The 21,448-nt window shown below is 42.4% G+C and overlaps 2 protein-coding genes across 7 annotated transcripts in view; one reads left to right on the plus strand and one right to left on the minus strand.

Annotated features, from left to right (window-relative positions):
• UNK (unk zinc finger) overlaps positions 1–7,815 on the minus strand; it is a 39,305-nt gene extending 31,490 nt beyond the window's left edge. For 3 of the 6 annotated variants that reach the window (XM_036757490.1, XM_036757488.1, XM_036757493.1), the window contains exon 1: positions 7,682–7,802. In XM_036757490.1, the coding sequence (XP_036613385.1) occupies positions 7,682–7,785 (104 nt within the window). In that variant the 5' untranslated portion in view covers positions 7,786–7,802. Of the gene's footprint in view, positions 1–7,681 lie in introns of all 6 variants that reach the window. The other 3 variants (XM_036757489.1, XM_036757491.1, XM_036757494.1) reach the window with 2 other exon arrangements.
• A 9,982-nt stretch (positions 7,816–17,797) lies between these two features.
• Positions 17,798–20,408, plus strand: LOC118846356 (histone H3.3A). Its single transcript, XM_036754797.1, has 4 exons — positions 17,798–17,980; positions 18,456–18,593; positions 18,794–18,947; positions 19,047–20,408. Exons 2-4 carry the CDS (start codon positions 18,466–18,468, stop codon positions 19,173–19,175), a joined length of 411 nt encoding a protein of 136 aa, XP_036610692.1. The 5' UTR covers positions 17,798–17,980; positions 18,456–18,465; the 3' UTR covers positions 19,176–20,408.
• The last annotated feature ends 1,040 nt before the right edge of the window (positions 20,409–21,448 follow it).

Here is a 21,448-nt window from a genome sequence, read left to right on the forward strand (position 1 = left end):
TTGCACATTTATTGGGGGGCAAGGAGGATAGGAATTTAAAAGTATTGTCACAGACCCCTTAATATCCAAGAACCATGAAAAGTTTACCTCTGAAAATACCTTGAAAAAAATACAAAACAGTGACCCAAAAATCAGAATAATTCACTGTTTCTTACTAGATGTTTTTGCTTTATGGCTAAATAGACTTTTGTTTTAAAACACTGCTGAAAATCATTCCTTACTTTTGAGTAGTTAGTTGAGAAAAGACTTTTCCTTAATTTTCCCTACCTATCAGTACTACATTTACAACAAATTCTATGTATATACTTTAAAAGTCATATACATACTTACATATTTATATATACATATATACAAATATAAAAGAATAGAAATAACTTATGATCCACTAAAAATGAGTCAAGAACCAATTCTTAACTCATCAATTCAATTTAGAATGCTAAATGGTGGCAATTGTTAAGCATTCCAATGAAAGGATTTCTGAATTAAGAGTAGAGATATATTATTTAGGTAAGCCATTCCAATTTGATGTCTAATAATAGTCTCAGAGATTTGGAACAATGAAACAACATTAGAACTAGAAAGGACCTTAGGAATCATCTAGTCCAGGGGTGGGGAACCTGCAGCCTCAAGGCCAAACTCAGCTCAGAATCCAAACTTCACAGAACAAATCTCCTTAATAAAAGGATTTGTTCTGCAAAACTTGGACTCAGTCAAAAGGCTGCACTTGAGGACCTAGAAGGCCACACGTGGCCTCGAGACCACAGGTTTCCAACCCCCTGATCCTAGTCCAACTCTTAAACCCCAAGAGTACAATGACTTGTCCCAAGTGGCACAGCTTAAATTATTGGTAGAGCCCAGGCTGGAGCACAGAGGTCTACTGGGCTGATCAGGAAGCTAAAATGGGTTCAACATTACTCAGTACAGTGAATGTCTAATCACCTTATCGATGTAGATGATCTCAAGTGCATTCTTTAAACATGAGAGTTGAAGATGGAGTATAACGAAAGCTTAGGACTAGAGAGAGCTTTTTTAGAAGCACCAAACCGTCCTGGGATTTTACAGCATAGCTGTTCTACCATTATAAGATAGAGGAAGATGATTTGTCTCTTTTCTTGGATGCTAGGTGAACCTAATGTTAATATAGCCCAATGGCACCCATGGGCTGCTCTGGTCCCAAGACTAGAAGTAGGAGTGAAAAGTATACACTCTGGCAGTTTCTAAAGTCGAGTCCGCTCTTATTAGCCCTTCATTTCCAACAGGTCGTTACCACATCCATGACAATGGAGAATATATCGAGAGTGTGAAAATCAATTATCTATTTGCCCTCAAACTTACACATCATTAGCAACTTGATTCAAACTAAGGAGCAGGTTTTTTTTTTCTAAAATCACTAAGGGATAGCTGGCTTGCCAGAACTGTCTATTTCAGTCCATGCAAGGTGTGACCAAATTCCAACTTTGTGTCTATTTTACTATAGTTGGTTAGATACATTGTGTGTGTGTATATATATATATATATATATATATATTTTCTTTTTTCCACATGCTCTGTTGAAGGAAGATGTGTTTGGTCCAGTAAGGCAAACATCAATTTAAAATTCACTTCCAGCTTCTCAAGAATAGTCAGCAAATCTGATAAATACTATGAGGAGAAAGGGAAGCTGCAGAGACAGAGCAGTTCTGGTAAGACCTGTAAGTGAAGTGTCCATATAAGCAAAAAGGACACAACTCTGATTTGAATATGCCCATTTTTGAGGGGCTACATTTCTAAAGCAATTCACTTAATGGAGCATTAGCCTAGGGAATTGTTTTCGTATTGAGTTCCAATAAAGATAATATTTTGACTGAAGCTTTTCAAAGTTTCAATGGATTCAGGTATTTTTATACCTGCATATTCACAGCAAAATTAGAGTATGGACAATTCCGGGCTAGAGGCAGATTACAGGTGAAAAAGATAAAATTACCCTAGTTAATAAACTCTTGGCTACAACACAGTGTTGAAAGGCAAAGAGTGATAATGAGCATCAGTGACATTCTGGAAGCTCTCTAGAGTTCAGGTTAGGACAGGCCAAAATTACATATACCTGTACGCTAAAAGACCTCTATAAAGTATCTTTTTGGGGATGACAGCAGAAACATTTTAAGTATTATTTTGCATAATATGCTTGAATGAGTATTTAATATTCATTTCACATACTAATTGCTACGCATTATTGACTTACAAATAATTTACTTTTGTTTACAAAGTGTAAATATTTAGTCTTGTTTACATCATCTCTGCGCACCTGCTTCACGGCAATCCTGAAATACTGAAAGTTGTTAAGTCACAGCTACCACACACCTGGTACTTGTTAGCACCTGGCAGCAATGAAAGCAAATGTATATTTTAAGCTAGATTTAGAAAACTTTACAAAACCCTCAAATCAATAAAATTACACCCAAAGAGAGTCTATCAAACTCATCCTCCCTAACTATCTCCTTGAGCTTGATGATGCAAGCCAATAGCAAGATAAAAACATGGTCCTTTTTCTCTCTGGCTCCACTCTTTAGGAGTCATTTTTAACAATTTATGATGATCACATGTGTTTAAACTACTAATAGAAAATAACTGGTCTTCATTTTCATAAAGTGATCCAAAGTAAGGTGAAGAATAGGAGGAAGGGGAGCAACACTTCAATAAGCTCAAATCTGACTTGATGACAGGTCTCCCAGGCCTCAGTATCTTCTTTATCTCTTAAATAAATGGAGACACCAACTGGAAAAGGGCCACATTACAGAAAATGCTATGAGATTTTTAAGATGCTAGACTCCTTTCCATCTTCTCCTCCTCATCAGCTCGACTGCTGTCAAACTCTATAAACTGGCAAAGAAAAAAGGGGTGAAAATTGACGGATCTTAGAGACAGTTATTCAATGGTTCTGATTAGTTTTTTAAAACTTTAAATACTATAGCCACTGACTTAATATTAAACAAATAATACACATGGACTGTCCTTAATGAAGTGCCCAAATGTGCCTTTAAAAAAACAACTGAAAAACAGAGGAGTGTGCTGAGTATTTGTAGGACTGCAAACTCCCCACCCCCAACTTCCCCCATGCACTATTCATTTACAGACAAATATGGAGAAAAGACTAGATTTCTCTCTTTTAAGAAAAAGGACCAGAGACAATTTAGATTTCAAATACAGGTTTGTTGTTCTCAGTCTTCTTGTGAACTGACATTTTATAATCAAAGAAAATCATGCAAATTTGGCACAAGGGAGGCATTTTTCTAGAAAAGTGGGGGGTACCATTGGTGAAAGGGGTAAAGAAGGAGAAAGGGCACAAAAAAACTAGTATTTGCTACCCTCCTAATATAAAGTCGATGCTACTGACTCAGCAGCAGTATAGTGAAACTTTGTCTGGTCTCTACTAAGGCCAAGGGCAGATACTTAGAAGATGACTGGCTAGGGGTTAGGGATAGCTTCTGTAGTAGACGCAAAGCTAAGTGGCCCACATGGGGACTGAACCCATGACATTTGGGCAGAGATCAGTCTTTACCTGATGGTTACTACATGCACAAAATTAACCCAGTATCAAAAACAAAAGGAAAAATTTTGAAAGGATTAGCTCTAACTGTCTAAGGCTATGATTTCAAAATACAAATGACCACCTGTTTGAGGAAATGACTTTATCTCTGGAACAGTCCATAGCTCAAAGTTATGTATCCTTACATTAACCATCTTCAGACCTAGATTCTCTCTTGACAAAAAAAAAAAAAAACAACCTTTACCTAAGACGCTGGGTGGAAAGACTGCAACTGTGGTTCACCCAGGCTCTCCCTATGGCTTTAATTCTCAAAGTGTGCTCATGGCTTCTAAGACACACAGGAAGGAGACCTCACCTTCAGGCATCAGGGTGTTGAAAGCGGGAGGAAGTAGGTCCACGAGGGTGTCTTGCTTTTGTGCACTTATCTGGGGCGCTACTTTCCAGAGAAGGAGCTCCTTTATAGAGTGTGCCCATGGTGGATTTCTCTAAGTTGTTCTGAGAGTTGTCCAGCTGCCCTCACCAATAAGTCACAGTCTTTTGAAGGTTGATAGAAACCATCAGTCAAAGCAGATGCATATGGATTGTGGGGAAGCCTTCTTTAGTATCTAACATAGCTGGATTAAAACAAAAAAACTTAACCATTAAGCAAATCTTGACTTTAACCATTAATTTAGATTATACCAGATAAGTACTATTCTTAAGAGCCTGTTTTTCCTTGATATGGGCATTTAACTCCTATTAATAGACACTGTGGGTACCTGACTAAAGATCAAACTGAACTCTTAATTTACATGAGTTGCTTTCAAACTTGACTCATCACCACTAAGGTGGTTAAATACTGGTTCTAAGATGACAAGTTATTCTGTATGCAGCAAGTTCCTCTCAAGAGGACAAACTTAGAATACTGCTGTAGTTTGCAATAACATTTTAAAAGATATTTCCCAAGAAAAGTGGATTTTCCAAAACATGATCAGATGCAATTAAGCAGAATTCATGACATTAATATAATATGCACATGCTAGCAAATCTGATTCAAAGCATCTATCTTACAGAATTACTGCTACACTATCCTCTTTAAAAAAGTGCCTGGGTGACATTCTTAAATGAAAATGGAGTCTGACTAGATGGGACTGTTGACAACATTTATTTTCTGGGTCCAATATGAAAATATATCCACTGGCCAAAAGTCACATCGCACTAGATTTCATTTTTCTTTGCAGTTCAAGAGTACAATCAGTCTAACTTGGGCTAGACTTAGGAAAAATGAAAAGTTCTCTGCATTAAAAATACATGAAAGAATCCATCACGAAGCATAGTTTTCACCACTTTTGAACGCCAAGATGACATATAAGAAGACCAGAAACTTAAATTGTTTTTCCTTTTACGGCCTTCCTAATTAAAACAACAACAACAAACTTTTAACCATATAATTAAAATACAAAATCTTTCATGGGAGAAATAAAAATAAACTTATAGTAAATGCTACAATTCCAAAAAACATTTCAATTACTTCACATTTTATCTTACTCTTACCCCAATCCTCTAATATATTGTATCACCACAAGATGGATTTGTTTTGAATGAGCTGAAACTGTTTTACAGACCTGTCTGCACTTGCCCAATAAAAGACCAACTTTACAGTCAATCTACCAAATCAGGTGGTGGGGGCACAGCTTCTGGTTGTGAAAGAGCATTATCACTGTTGGTGTTCTTGATGCTGTATTAAAAACTTACTCTAAAACAGGAGTGAATGCTTATTAAAAACAGAAAACCAACATCCTCCAAACTATCTCGTTGTAACTGAACCTCTAGCCAGGCTTATGAAGAAAGCACCTTAGCACAAGAATGGACAAACCCTAGCAGCGAGCCAAAAAAAAAAAAAAAAAGTCAACTCTAGGCAATTTTACTTCTGCTAACATAAAGGGGACGTGACACTGGTGTTCCTTGAGGTAGCCTACACTTAGGAAGAACGAGAGGTAATTTAATAGCAAGTTCTTCCTTCCCCAGACACAGAGAAGACCGTATCACCGCAAATAGAATTTTTAAAAAAATGAACTAGAAAATTAAGTTTGGTCCACAACCAAAATGGGAATGGGCAAGCCTTGGGGGCGGGACTAATCCAAATTCTCCAAGAAAATCCAAACAATCAACTGAGACTGATATTGGAAACAAATCTGGAATTCGTGATGTGAGGGATACAGTAAAAGCAGTCTCCAGCTTGAAATGTCAATACCGTATGTACATCAAAGCCATTCTTAGTTTTCTCTTCCCCCTCACAGAGCACACAGACACCCACAAATGATGCTCTGCCGTGCCCAGTTTCACAGGGCCAGAACCGTAAAGACTGGAAGTCTGAAACATTGTTACACCTCATTCTGAGCTCACGTCTCAAGGCAGACTTTTGAAAGCGGCCGCTGGGACATCCTTGACTCCCGAATACCAACCAAGGACAGGACGGGGTCCTGTCTCCTCCGGGTGATTTAAGGACACACCACTAAAGCACCGGATGCTCCGTTTTCAAAGACAATTGCTCGTCCGCTTTCAATGACTGATTCGGACACATGGGCTTTTAAAATAAGCCGCAAAATGACAAACGGATCCAACCAGCCGTCAGCAAACACTTCAGCACCCTCTCGTATTCACATGGACAGCGATGTATAGCTGATTGCTTCTGTTTCAGGAGACAACCCCAAAAGCAACTCTCTGCCCCAATGAGTTTAGAAAGCACGCTAGTAACACAAACGACACAGACTGCGGTCCCTCGGACTACCCAAAACACATTCTGGGGGTCACTGCAAGACTAAAGGTCATTTTCAAAAGTCTGCCAGCTTCCCAAGCTAAAGAATCTGCCCTGGGATTCATCACAGGCAGACCACCAGCGCTGGTGCTGGAGGGAGTCAGAGACTGTAAAAACAGGCCTCCCTTAGAATGCCCGGGTAAACAAAGGTGGCTCCGATCTAACGCCAGTCTGGCCCTGCCTGCCATCGAAGCGGCACCAATGGCGCGGACCAAAGCGCACAACTCCCCAACAAAGAAACAGCCACCGCGCTCCACAGACGGCTCCCCTCGGTCCCTCCAACACACTGCCTTCCAACAGGCCTCCTCTCTGCGCTCCGGGAGCGGCCCAGCGCCCCTCCTGCCTCCGCTCCGCTTCCTTCCAGTCCGAAAGGCGCCCGCCCCTGCGGTGCAGCTGTGCACGGCCCGGCTCCAAAGGCACCGAGCCCGGAGTCCTGCTAAACTCGGCTGCCCGTGGGGACGGATGGCTTTGGGACGGCCGCCGCGGCCTTAGGCCAGGGGAGGGCGGACCAGGGTCCTGTCCGTAAAACCAAACCCTTCCCGGAGGCTTCTAGAACCTCGGGTTTCTTTCCCCGATCCCAGCTGACGCTTCCCACCTCCCACGATGCTAACTGCGGGGCCCCTTCTGTATGCATGGCGTGGCACGGCCCCCCCCCCCCCCCCCCCGGCTCTTTGGCATGCCCCCAGGTCTGCAGGAGTAGCCGGGGAAGGCTATGTTTTGGGTACCCTGCTGTGCATGTGCTTCACGTGGGTGTTGAGGCCACCTAAGGCCCCCACCTTGTGTCACTGGCACTTGGGGGGAGGGGCGATGCTCCACGAGGGTTTGTTTGCTTATGCAAATACTAGGTGGCGGCGGGGCGAGGTCAATGCCACCGGGCGTGCATGCAATTGGACCTAGACCCTCCTGAACGTGACCGAAGGGCACACAAGCTACTAATGGTTTCCGGGGGGTCGGGCTCCCTTAGCGCATCTCCGGGCGTCGTGTTGCACATAAGTCAAGAACCAGGACTGGGGGGAGGGGGAGATCTGAAGGGCCGAGGGGGGGCGGGGGGGACAGTTGGGCTTCGATAGTAGGGCCGGGTTCAAGCTGTGCGTGTGTCACCGCGTCCCCGCGCCCCGGCCAACCCCGCGGGGACTGCACCCGACTTTCCCGCCCTCTGGCCCGGGTGGCGGTTGGTGGCGGTTGGGACCGGCCCCATCAGGTTGGAACCGGTCTAGGCCCGGCCAGAAAAAGAGGGGGAGGGGGGAGAAGGAGAAGAGGAGGGTTGGGTAGAGGCCGCCTCGCGCTCTCCCTGCGCGCGTGACTCACGCTAGCCGCTGACGTCAAGCGTGCGCGCGCGGCGGGGGGGCTCTACGTACGTGTAGTGCTGCGGTTTCTCGGGCTGCGCCTGCAGCACCTGGGCGGTGGCGGCCGGGGGCGCCGAGGAAGCCGCGGAGCCGCCAGGCCCGGGGCCCTTCGACATGGTCCTGTCTTCCTCCCTCTTCGCCGCTCCCCTTTTATTATTCAGTCTGCGCGGTCCGCGCCGAGGACCGAGTGCGCCTGCGTCGCGCCATGAGAACGTGAAGCACCCCCGTGAAGCTGGACGGACTGCTGGGAGTTGTGGTCGGTTACGCCTGCCTAATCCTAGCGTGGATGGGGACTTCCAAAGAAGGAAAGGACCACAGCTCCCAGGCATCCCGTGCGGCGACTACCCCGGATGCTGAGGCGCCCTAGGTGGCTTCTGGGGATTGTAGTCCTGACCAGTCTCGAGTTCTTGCTGGTGCAGTTGAAGTTCTGGAGGGAACTTTTACCCCTGAACCAGAGCCCCCAGAAGCAGGAGGAGAGGCCAGGAGCGGGTCATCGCTGAGGACACCTGTTAACTAGACTGTGTGATAGGTTCCCTATATCCCTGAGCACTCTACTTGTGATAGAGAGTAGACAGGGCACCAATGCTCAGTTCATTGAAAGGATGAATCATTGTGGTATTTAATATAATACATTATTAAGTATAAAGTTTTTTTCTTTCTATTCTGGACCATCGTCCTGAAAATTTTAGTCATCTGGAAAGTACCATTTTGGTCACCCCAACCAAAAAGAGAACTTGATAGAGGTGGTCTGTTTTCCTCTAAACAGCTGCTTCATTCCAGCTTATTTTTTTTCTTAAGGTTTCACTGATGCTCTTTTTTAGACAGCCTTGTTGATTTCCACAGATGCTCTCCTAGAGCCCTCTCTGTGCTGACAAATAAGTGATGAGACCGGAAAATGTATGTGCCTCAGCCCTTGTCTGGGGCTCATCACCTCCGTGCTGAGAAGCAGGAGGCGTGTTTCCCCAGGTGTCTTCTGAAGGCAATTACTCGTCCTTTCAGGTGGCTGGGGCAGAGCAGGAGCCAAGAGAAATGTATTCTCCTTTTAGGCTGCTCTTTCTGAGTGAGATGCAATACCAAATACCAAGTTATAGTGGCAGGAAGCAAGCAGGAAAATGTCCAGTTAGGTTAGAGTCTTGTGTTTCTGGTCTAAACCAATCAATTAACAAGCCTACTGTGTGTCCTAGAAGATACTGTGCTAAACTACCAACTCTCTTTTCAGGGGCCCGATGTCTGTGAAAGAGAGGAATATTCCCTTGCTGATTGTTAAATTATCTTTAATATAGAGAATGCTTGAAGTTCTTGATTTTATTATGGTTCATGCCCAGATTAAACTCATTTATGACCTTAAGAAAGTACTACAGATAGTTTTCAATACTTAACAACTAACTTGCTTTCCATCTTAAAGGTTTTACAAACATTTTTCTTGTTGAGTACTGAAAGATTTATTTTTGCCATGTTTTTATTAGATGTGATTAACATTTTTTTACATTGAATATATAATGATTGTCAATAGGGGAACAAAGGTCCTTAATAACTTTAAGGTAACACAAAATTGGTGCCTTAAATGATGCATATGTTTTCTTTATAACCCAACGTAAACCCACAGGAGTCTGCGCTTATTACTTGAGAGAACCCAAAACAGATCCGAAGCCAAACCACTTACCTACACAGTTGAAAAATTTCAATATCTTGCAGGAAATCCATAGTTAACTTTATCTACTAAGGAACATTTGAGGATGGAAAGTTCAAAAAGAACAAAACATGATGCTTTACCTCCATTATTTTTAAATTAAAAGTATTTGATAGTTACTTGACCTATAATAATGAGATTGCCTTAGGTGATCTTAAAGGGCCCTTCCAGATCTAAGTTTGTTCTGATTATATAGTGTAGTGACAGTCTTACTAGCAGCTACTGTGGTTGTGTAAAACCAACAACAACCAGTACACAGAAGGCCACTAACACAGGTTCTTTGATCTGCTTTACTAAGGAAAGCAATATTAAGGGGTTAACGATCTTCCTTTAATCCAACATATATATACTTATTTAGTTCAGGAGGAAAAGCCAGCAACCTGAACTTCAGAGCAAATACAAACAAATTACAAACATACACAATATAAACAGACCAAATCATAATTCATAGTTTTCAGGAAAGCACCAACATCTGGGTTTGTGAGCTGGGGGGTCTTAAGGCAGCTGCCCAGAGTCCCATGACACTCTTCCAGTGACTGAGAGCCCCAAAAGTCAGAGACCAATGATATACCCATGTCAGGGCCCAAAGGATTCACACCTAATCAGCAAAAGGGTGTGGATCTGGGGTTTAGCACCTAGTTAGCAAAAGGGTGTGGGCCTGAGGGTGTGAATCTAGGGTTTAGTACCTGGTTAGCAAAAGGGTGTGGGCCTGGGGCTTAATCAAAGGCATTTGATTACTTTAGCATTTCTAAAAGAGAAAACAGTAAAAAAAAAAAAGTCCCGCCTTAATTACCAATACATGTAATGACCCAAAGTCCCCAATCTAGTCTTTCTGTTGGCAGAAGGAATAGCATGAGACAAGTCCATTCAATTTGAAATTTGTTAACTGTATACCATAAACTTCCAAAGCAGTGTTCCAAAGCTATTTAGATAGAGCTATTGGTGCTGATCCAGATCCTCATTTACATTTTTTTTCTTTTTATTGTAAACTTAGCAAACATTAAACAAATTTGAATATCTAAATGTTCAAAGAACAGAAAAAGATGATTATGTATGAAATTGTGAATTTCCATTGTATAGTTTGTTTTTCTTAAAGTGTATATTAAAAACATACTTGGTTAAATATATGTGGGTTTTTAAAGCACATATTTAACACTATAGTAACAAAACTGTCCAGCTTGTGTTCCATTCTGAATTTCCTTATGCTACCTTCTATGTATTTTGTTAATTTTATTTCCCTTTTTTGCACCTTTCTTACTATCCACCAACTCTCCATCAGTCTCCTCTCCTGCAAATAGACCGAAGTCTACCTTCTAACAAAATGGTGTGGTCAAGCAAAACAAATTCACACATTGACCATGTGTGAAAATGTGTCTCATTCTGCACCTCTAACTTACCACCTTTCTGCCCAGAGGCATCAGTGACCTTCCTCGTTTCCTATGTCACTTTCCCCCTTGTTTTTCTCCTCTTAAGAATGTTTTTTAAAAAAACACTGAATGAATAGTTATTAGGTAAAAGTGCTAATCTGCCTCAAATGGTTGCTTGTACAATATTTTGCTTGGTTGCAATACCTGGTGATAATTATTTTTAAATTGGTCTCATAAGTCATTAATTCCTTTTCAGTGACTAGCTGAACTGGAAGAAAAAAATGACGAGGGCATTCCTACCACTAAAGGTATGGGAATAATAGCATGATTAAATCATCTAGAAAAAGCCTTGGACACAAAGGAGACCTTTAACTCAAGAGGCCTAGTCCAACTTATCCACATAAAAAGGGATTGCCAAGGTATTTCTCCAGTTACATCCCAAAGTGTTTTAACTATTGAGTCCAAAGAATCACAAATAACCACCCAGATCTACCTTGTCTTATATGGACACTGAGACTAAGCAAATAGGCTTTTCTTCCTCTATGGGTCTGACTGTGAATGAAGGAGAAATGTTAACATGTCACTTGTTTTGAAACTGAAGCTTTGCTTATGGCAACATTAATTTTTATTACATTGTGGGAGGCAGTGAGGTGTAGTAGAGAACTGGCTTTGGAGCCAGCAGTCTCCGAGTCCAAGTCCTGAAACTGGCACATACAGGCATTGTGACTGTTGGCAAGCCATTAACCCTCTCTGCTTTAGGCAAACCCTTTAAGACTATGTAAGTTGCAGAGAAGGTTTTGACCAGAGTTGGCTGAGGAAGGTTCCTCTTTTTACAGCTCTCCTCACTAATGAGATTCCAGGTTCAGTCTTTATCCCTATTACACTATAATTCCAGGTATATTGTTTGAGGGTCTTTGGTAATGAAACATTTATTTCGGGATAAGTATCTAAGTAAGCGAAGAAGAATGGACTTTAAAAAAGGAGATTGTAGCTTGGGAGATGTTGATAATGGCAGTGATATGTTTCTGCCACACCAAATAGTTATAGGGCCTTTCCTGTGTGTCAAAGGGTGAAATAATTTTGTGAATGTACAATAATTCTCCTTTGATATCAGATCACAGTCATCCCATTTTTTTTATTTTTTTGGAGGCAGTTGAGCAGTTGGACAAAAGTCACTTGCCCAGGGTCACACAGCTAGTATGCGTCTGAGGCTGGATTTGACTTGAGGGCCAGTGCTTTCTCCACTGTACCACCTATCCCTAGGTGCTGCCCCATCCCACTTTTTAAAATATTTTTTATCTAGCAGCAACAGAAAGCCCTGAACAGAAACTATAGATTAGAACATTCAGTGGTTCTGTGTTTCAGTTTCCTTGCCTGACTGACTGTAGGGGAATAACTGTTAGTCACATTTTGACATTTTGTACCATTAAGTTTTATTCTTAAGGAGGATTGAATATCACAATTCATCCAAGATATTTATTTAGACAAAGGGAAGGACCAATAATGAACTTTTTTTCTTTTGTCAGTCAGGTAGCATTTAAGGACATACTGAATAATGTGCTAAATGTTATTGTAGGCATTGGAGATATGAAGATTAAGAAGAAAATGTTTCCTTTCATGAAAGATCTTACATTCTAATAGGGAAAACAACATGTAAGTGTAACAGATCTGCTGATCCGGGGGATTGGAGTATCCTCTTCCACTAAGGGATATGGACTGACAAGGTTCAGTCCTAGAGGGAGTCTGAAGAACTCTGAAGGAGAGGAGTCAGGCTGTTTCTCATTTGGCTCTGGCTAGGGCATAGTTGGGCTCATAATCCCACTAACAGTCATCCTTTCTTCTCACCTCACCGCCGCCCCCCCCCCCCACTTCTGAAGTAGTCATCAGTCTAGAAAAATCCATTTTTCAAGATCAGTCACCTGTGCTCAAGGAAAGATACAGTGCAGAAGCTGCTGAGACCTTGAAAGCTGGTCTTCAACTTACCTAAAACACATGGTCATAGTGCCAAAGCTGCCAGGGGGAGGAAATGAAGAAATCCTCCCCACCCTCATTATGAAAAGCCCAAAAGAAGTCTCATACCACACATTCATAAAAGAATGAGAACAGAAGCTGTCTCCTTTTGAAGTCTACTGAGTGGGTGGCCCTTGCAGCTGCCTGTGGAGACCAACTAGAAACACTGCCTCTATTAGGAGACTAAAGCATTATCTTCCCTCCTCCCCCCAACAAAAGTGGCCAGGAGGCAGGCACAGTCCTCAATGGGAAGTTCGCTAGCCAGAATACTTGTCCCTGAAAGTGTTTGTGTACTAGAGAAGAAGCAGAGCAGGTTGATGAGTAAGCCAGGGTTAGGGTGTGACAAGGCATGAGTGTCAACAGAGGGTAGCATAAAGTTTAACTGCTTAACTACAAGGTAAAATTGGGAAAGTAGAAAAGTGAAGGCAGAACCAGGGTGATGGCCTGGGAGAACATTGAGGTACGGAGAATGAAGAACAGGTTTAGGAGGGTGAGGCATAGGGAGAGATAACAGAAGAGGAAGTGATAGTTGCATAGAGACGTTTCACAATTCTTGAAAATGAAAGTAGAACACTTGCGGGTGATGATGAGAGCAAGGATGTCACCATTCCTGTGTCTGACTCGAGCAGAGTCTTAAATAGGTGTATAGGTGAGGAGGTTTAAAAGAAATTAATGAATTGGATGTTTGAGAATAAAGCTCGTGTTAATACCTTCCAGTATTGCTGCCAGGACTGGCTTGGAGAGGAAGGCTGAGCTAGGAACTGAACTCCTTGAGAAAGGAGAAACAATAACCTGTTCTCAGGGATCTGGATAGGGTGACATCTGTATAGAGCTCACTCATCAGAAGAGGAGTGGTTGCTAAGAGACTCTAGCAAAGGGAGAGTGTGAAGTGTTATTGGGGAGAGTAAAGAAGGTATTAAGGAGTTTACCTACAACCTGATTACAAGGTGTGTAGAGAAGTTCCTCCATCAGCCCAATGGGCACAACCGTGAATGTGTTGGGCACGAAGGTACTTTTAGCAATTAGCTAGGAGCATCAGCCACTGATGCTTGAGACTATATTAAAAAGTAAGCTGCCACAAAAGAGATCAAAGGAAGAGGGAAAAGGTCTCGGATATGCACAAAAATAGCAGCTCTTTTTGTAGTGGCAAACAGAACTGGAAACTGATGGGGTATCCATCAGCTGGAGAAGAGCTAAACAGATTGTAGTGTATGAATGTAAGGGGAATACTACATGCTATAAGAAGTAATGAAGAGAATGGTTTCAGGGAAACCTAGGTATGAACTGATGCTGACTGAAGTGAGCAGAACAGGAAGAATTTCTACTCTAACAACATTGAAAAATTGAACAATTATGAAAAACCTAAGAACTTTGATCAACCCAATAACCAACTATTCCTTGGTACCAATGATGAAGAATACCACCCACCCCATGACAGAGAAGTGATGGACCAACTATATAGAATGAGACACATTTTTTGTTAACATGGCCAATACATGGTTTTGCTTTACTTGGGCTTTGTGGCGGTGAGGGTGGGGAGGCGGAAGCTAGTCCTGCTCTGGCAATGAACTAAATCCAGAGGAGTAAGGAGGGGTGGGGAGTGTTGGTGGGATGGGTGGGTTCCTGAGCTATATCTTTAGAAATTATCTTCCATCTAAGGTAGTCATTCTGCAGGGACCCCCAAACTGCAGGTACAAATTGGCAGCCCAGAGAGGTGCTACAGAAGAATAGGATATGAAAGCCATGTGGCAAAGTGGAAAGACTGCTGGGGTCAGGAGTCAGGAAGGCCCACTGGGTTCAAATCCCATTTCTAATACTTATGTGACCATGGGCAAGTAATTTCTATTTCCTTGTCTATAAAGTGAGGGGGCAGAATTTGATGACCTCTGAGATTTCTTCTACTTCTAAATTAATGATTCTATGACTAGTATTCCTCCTGGACTAAGGTTCCATGGTCACGAAGTAAGATGTCTGTCTCTAGTACTGAAAAGGAAGGCCAGGGATACAGTAAAGGGGGAAGGGAGGAGCCCTTTTTATCAAAAGATAAAAGGAATATGAGAGGAAGAGGCCTAAGATGAAGGGAAGTTTGTTAATAGTAGAACGGGGGCTCCGTAGGGCATTTGGAAGGGGCAAGAAGTGTTGGATTGAAACAGAAGAGAAGGAGGGCTGAGGTGAATTGGGGATGAGAAAATGGGAAGTGGTGACAAGGGGAGAGGATTAGTTTTCATTTAGGTAGTACCCAGAGATTTAGCAGCTAGGTAGCTCGATGGATAGAGAACCAAGCCTGGACTCAGACTCCAGCCAGTTCAAATCTGGCCTCAGATTTTCACTATCTAGGTGACTCTGGACTAGTCACTTCACCCTGTTTACCTTAGTTTCCTCTTCTGTAAAATGAACTGGAGAAGGAAATGCGAAACCACTCCAGTACCTCTGCCAAGAAAACCCCAAATGGGGTCACTAAATTTGACATGACTGAAAAACAACAGCAAAAGAGATTTAGTGTCACTGGGATTAGGAGAGGAAGACATTGTTTGCTCCTTAGGTTGGAGATATGGTATCATTTGACTGGGGCACTTGACACCCCAGAGTGAACTGCAAAAAGTATCATTATTATTTCTTAAGTACCAGGGATTTTTCAAGTACAGTGCTAGGAAAGAAGAGAGATTGAGGCTATTATTGGTGGCCATTCCAGTGCATGAGGTCCCAAATGTTTAATCTTGTAAGGCTGGGTGTAAATCCATCGTCATTCAACAAGTATTTATTAAGTACTTACTATGTGCTAAGTACTGTATTAAACTAGTCCCTATCATTAAGGTATGGGGTGACCCCAGTTCAAACACATGGAGCCAGGAGATGTAATGTTTGGTTAGAGGAACATGCCAGTGAAACATACTCACAGGAGAGGGGAAGAAGTAAAGTATAAGAAATAAAAAGTTAAGAAGGGACCTGGTTGTGAATAGCTTTTTTTTTTAATTTTGTTTTTATTTTCAGTTTTACATTTTCTCCCTTATCCCTCCCCATGAGAAAACTGGAAATATGATACATATACATAATGCAAAACATATTACTGCATTAGCCATGGTCTACAAAAAAAAGCAAGAAAAATAAAGGAAAAAATGTGCTTCAGTTTGCACTCTGAATCCATCAGTTCTCTGTCTGGAGAAGGATAGCATTTTATATCAAAAGTCCTTTGGAGCTGTGACTGATTATAGGATTGGTAGAAGTTACTGAATCTTTGTGAATAGCTTTAAATAACAAACAGAGGACTTTATATCTGATCTTGGAAATAATAGGGAGCCACTGGAGTTTATTGAGTAGGGAAGAAATATGGTCAGACCCTGTAAAACAAGCATTTTATTTGGAGGATGGATAGAAGCAAGAAGAAACTTGAGTCAAGGAGGCCAATTAGAAGGCTATTATAGTGGTCTAGGGGCAGCTAGGTGGTAAAGTTAGGAAGATCTGAGTTCAAATCCAGTCTCAGATACTAGCTATGTGACCTAGCCAAGTCACTTAACTTCATTTGCCTCAGGTCCTCGTCTGTAAAATAGGGACATGCTGGAGAAGGAAATGGCAAACCACTCCAGTATCTTTGCCAAGAAATATAGAGTTGGACAGACTGAACACCAGAAACAATGGTGGTCTAGGAAAGAGGTCATCGAAGGCAGGGGGATTGTGCTAGGCTGGTAGCTAGGCGGGTGGAAAGAAGGAGACTTATATGAGAGATGTTGTGAAGGCAGAAATGACTAGATTTGATAACAGGTTAGATTTGTGAGATGGTTGTGAGGTCCCAAGCCTGCATGACTGAGAGATCAATGGTACCTTTGGTTGTAACTGGGAGGTTTGGGGGCAGAAGATAATGAGCTCTGGTTCAGACACGTTGGATTTGAGATGTCCAAGAGGCAGGACTAGAACTCAGGAAAGCTACTAGGACTGGCTATAGAGACCTGGGAATCATCTGTTTGAGAAGAGGATTTGGGATTGATGCACTGGTCCTAGATATCAGTGGCCTGGTGCCTCAGGCTCATGTCCTGGGGTGGATCCTTGAAATGAGGGCCCAATCTCAGAGTCCCAGGTTACCGGAGGTGAGAGACAAAGTAAGTCAGGTGAGGTATGTTGTCAGGTTGCTTCAGAGGTAGTCATGGTCAGGGTGTAGCATTAAAAAACACTAGGGTACATATTTAGCTTGGCTCTCGTTAATTTCCCAGGTACACTCATGTACCATGTTATGATTTCTCCCTCTCTGGCTGTCATTGTATTTAACTATTACATAATCGAGGAAATATGTTAGCTCACAAATTCTTGTTTAATCTTTTTGCTAAAATCATTGCTTAAGGTATTTTGACAGAAGTTGCTCTAAAAATATAATATGCAAAGTAGCACATTTACAAAAGTGTCATCAGTTGCCACTGTTTCTTTTGTGTACCCCTTTCCACATTATATTTTGTTATAAATGGCTATAAGTGTATAGAATAACATGATTTGTCCAACTCTGTAACTATAATTGACCACTCTGGATGAAATCATTTTTTTAACGTATGAACTATTGTGAACAGCCACATTTACAAATTTAATTTTACATTGGGCCATATTTGTGTGTTGACATTTTAAAGTAGCAATTGGTTTTACTAATTTAGAAAGTCTCTCCTACAGATGCACTGCGAACACTGCAGTACATTACCTCAAGGTAAATAGGCTTAGGCTCTCCCAGAGAAGACTCTAAGTTGCCTGAGCCTGACACAAATACAATTCATTTGCATTGACTTTCTATTGTAGAGCTTTGCAACAAAGGGAAGGATCCAAACATAGCTCTATTTCGTCCAATCAGAGTGGCTAACTAGAGGAAAATTCTGATTCGTTCTTTCTTCTTTCCAAACATCCAATCACCATGCTACTTTAACAGCCAATCAGTGGCCTGCATTTTCACCAATCAGGAAGCAGGGCTGGAGCACGGCCTTTGTGTCGGGGGATGTCAGCGCGTCGGCGAATGCGCTGGCCAATGGAAGGAGTCGTTGGTGTATGCAAATAAGATGCTTATGACGCAGAGACGCAGCGTGAGGCGTGAGTATAAAAAAGAAGGTGTCGAGGGGAGGTGTCGAGCGCAGAGCGGTTTGGTCGTTGATCGGAGCGGGAGTATTCCCGGACTTTGGTTACTCGGAGCGAGGCGGAGTCAACGGCATCGCCGAGCGGACGGAAGCGGCGGCATCAGCAGCGAATCCAGCTGAGGAAACATCGACTGTTCGTTCGGTGGGTGTCCGCTTTTGACTGGGTTTAAGCCTCGATCACGGCCTTTGGCACCTCTGGTCGCCGCGGTTACTGTCAGCCACCGGCGCCGGGCAGGATTGGTTCGGCGGTTGTCTGGTGGCAGCGCGGAGTACGCAGCTTAAACCTCCCGGCTTTTTCTCTCTCAGCGTCGCGCTTCAGTTTTTTTCTCCCGGCCGGGGTTTCGGAGGCCCCAGCGTTGAGTTGTCGCGGGCAGCCGGGCCTCCGCCTGTCGAGGAGGGGAAGTGACTCCTCCCCGCCCTCCAGGGGAGGCCGCCTCTGCTGGCAGCCTGAGTCATGGGAGGAGGGGGGGGGAGGCGGCAACGGCGCCCGCCCGGCCATCTGCTGCCATCCGGCTGAGATGTCGGGAGGCCCTGCGGGGCCGGCCCCTGCCGAGGGAGGGAGAGAAAGAGAGGTCCGCTCGTCTCGAGGTCTTGAAGTCGACTTTGTTTCTCTTTAGGTAAGACAAGATGGCCCGTACAAAGCAGACTGCTCGTAAGTCCACTGGTGGGAAAGCTCCACGCAAACAGCTGGCCACAAAGGCTGCCAGGAAAAGCGCCCCCTCTACTGGCGGGGTCAAGAAGCCTCACCGTTACCGGTACGGCTGGTTTTTGTTTGTTTTGTTTCTTTTGACGTTTCAGTGGCTCTTCTAGGCTCGAAGGGGGTGGGGGGATGGGGCCGGGAGGAGAATAACAGGGTCATTTACGCCGTTATTCCGATTCCCAGCCTTTGATCGTTAGTAGAGTTGTTGGAATGAATTTGAACTTGGGCTTGTTTTTGGATTTTTTTTCCTCCCAGACCTGGTACCGTGGCCCTTCGTGAGATTCGCCGTTACCAGAAGTCAACAGAGCTTTTGATCAGGAAACTTCCTTTCCAGCGGTTGGTGAGGGAAATCGCTCAGGACTTCAAAACAGACTTGAGGTTCCAGAGTGCAGCTATTGGTGCCCTTCAGGTAAAAGCCAAGCCAACCCTTTGCTATGAGGGGGTAGTGGGGAAAATTGGGCACCTGATTTGAAAGGAGCCTAATGGTGTGATTTTTATTTTTTAACAGGAGGCTAGTGAAGCGTATTTGGTGGGTCTCTTTGAAGATACTAACCTGTGTGCCATCCATGCCAAGAGAGTGACTATCATGCCCAAAGACATCCAGTTGGCTCGCAGGATACGGGGAGAAAGAGCTTAAGTGAAGGCAGTTTTATGGTGTTTTGTAGTAAATTCTGTAAAATACTTTGGTTTTAATTTGTGACCTTTTTTGTAAGAAATTGTTTATAATATGTTGCATTTGTACTTACGTCATTCCATCTTTCACTCAGGATGAATGCGAAAAGTGACTGTTCACAGACCTCAGTGATGTGAGTGAGCACTGTTGCTCAGGAGTGACAAGTTGCTAATATGCAGAAGGGATGGGTGATATTTCTTGCTTCTCATGATGCATGTTTCTGTATGTTAATGACTTGTTGGGTAGCTAAAATCGTAAGGTACTAGAATCGATATAAATGTGTACAGGGTCCTTTTGCAATAAAACTGGTTATGACTTGATCCAAGTGTTTAACAATTGGGGCTGTTAAGTCTGACCATACATCACTGTGATAGAATGTGGGCTTTTCAGAGGGTGATAATATACAAGTCTTAACCACAGTGTAACTTACAGTTTCCTAAAAAAAAAAAGAAAAAAAAAACCATAAACCTGGCAGCTATAGAATACACTATGTGCATTTATAATAGCTATTTTATATATTGTAGTGTCAACGTTTTTAAATTAAATGTTTTACATTCACCTGTGGGGAGTCTTGTCATTGAGATGTAATTAAAAGTCCAGTTGGCTTTCTCCTGGCTAAACTTCACTTGTTCTCCTACATCAGAGTAGAACCACTCTACTCGGCATCGTACCTTGCATAAGTCCTCATTCTACCACATGTTAAGCAACCTTCTAGCTGATAGTGCAAACAATAACCTAGGATTTTATTTATAAGGGCTCTTTTTAAACAACAAACTTTTCCACCAGCATCCTCTCCCTGATACTTGCAAATTATCTAGTGCAGTTCTTAATAGTGATATATGGTTGGTCTTAATAGATTTGGTTTTTTTCCTTTTAATCAAAGGGAAGCTGAATCAGTTAAGTTTACTAGATTGGATGCAAGGGATAGAGGAGATAGAAATTACCTGCCGGGTGAAGTATGTATTATAACCCTTAGAGTAACTTGCCTGGGGACGGGGAGGGCAATACATTTTCAAACTTTTCATGGAAATATTGCGATGGTTGTGGGGTTAGGGTCCATCTGGTATGACCATCCAGAAAAAAAAAATCACTTAGAGGCACTTCAAAGTGGTTTTAAACTTTATCCTTCTATTGAAGTTTTTAGGTCGATTATGTATGTTGACTAAAATAATTTACAAATAAACTTGTTTATCCCAACTCGTGTCAAAAACCTAAATTTTATGTTTTATAAAAGTTTTAATTCTAGCCCAGTAGGCTTGAATAGAGTAGGCCTCCCTCCTGGGTTAAGTAACACCTGACAGGGAGGAGAGACCCTGGGCAAGTCATTTGACTAGGTGACCCAGTCAGTTCTCAACACAAAATTAGAGGCAGTTGTCCATCTGCATTGGTAAAGGAGAATTTCCTTAGCAGAATTGCCTGTATCAATCAAATTTTACGTTGTGAATCCTGCATTTGATTTACTTTTTTTGGTTTTTGTGTAGTATTTAGATGAAGTTAAATGGGCTGTCATTAAAAGGTCTATGGAGGTGAATTGAGATCTTGTTTTTGTAGGTAGACAAAATTGGAAACTTTCTAGTAATTTATACTGCAGCCAGAAGTTGGCAGTTAAGGGCTATGCAGAGGTGTCTTACCAAATTGATCTTTGCTGTTCAAGTGTCATAGTTGGACAGTAGTTTTCTGCATATGCTTGATGTTTTTTCTGTATTATGCTAGAGGCTAGCTACCAATAGAAGGATTAAAGATTTTTTGAGCCTATTCAGAAATTAACATAGCTGATACTAAACTAACACTTGATTTCTTGGTCATTTTAGACATTACACGGAAGATGGAAAATCCATCAAATTCTAGAAAATTGAGGGGGAGGGGACGAAACCTGGAAATAAGTAAGATTTATAGTGTATTCTGATGTTTGCCATTTGAAGAATTTTGAGGTCTCTTCACAAAAGTTTAGTCCAGGGACCATTCCATTGAAGAATGGCTTTGATAATCTATCCTAAAAATGAGAAAATTAAGTTTTGATGAGTAAATTCTTAGAATTCTTAGAATGCTTGATCCTATAAAATGAAATTCATAGAAAGAAACTATCACTAATGGTGGCTTAGTAGTTAATTTTTTTAGGGCACTATTTCCTTTAGATGGAAATACGTGACATGATTGTGCAGCGTTCTGAAGTTTTTCATCTGTCCCTGAGTAAACAGTGTAATAAATATAAAGCTAATTAGTCACAAAGGATAATG

Source organism: Trichosurus vulpecula, chromosome 4 (assembly GCF_011100635.1).
Source record: "Trichosurus vulpecula isolate mTriVul1 chromosome 4, mTriVul1.pri, whole genome shotgun sequence".
NCBI lineage: Eukaryota > Metazoa > Chordata > Mammalia > Diprotodontia > Phalangeridae > Trichosurus > Trichosurus vulpecula.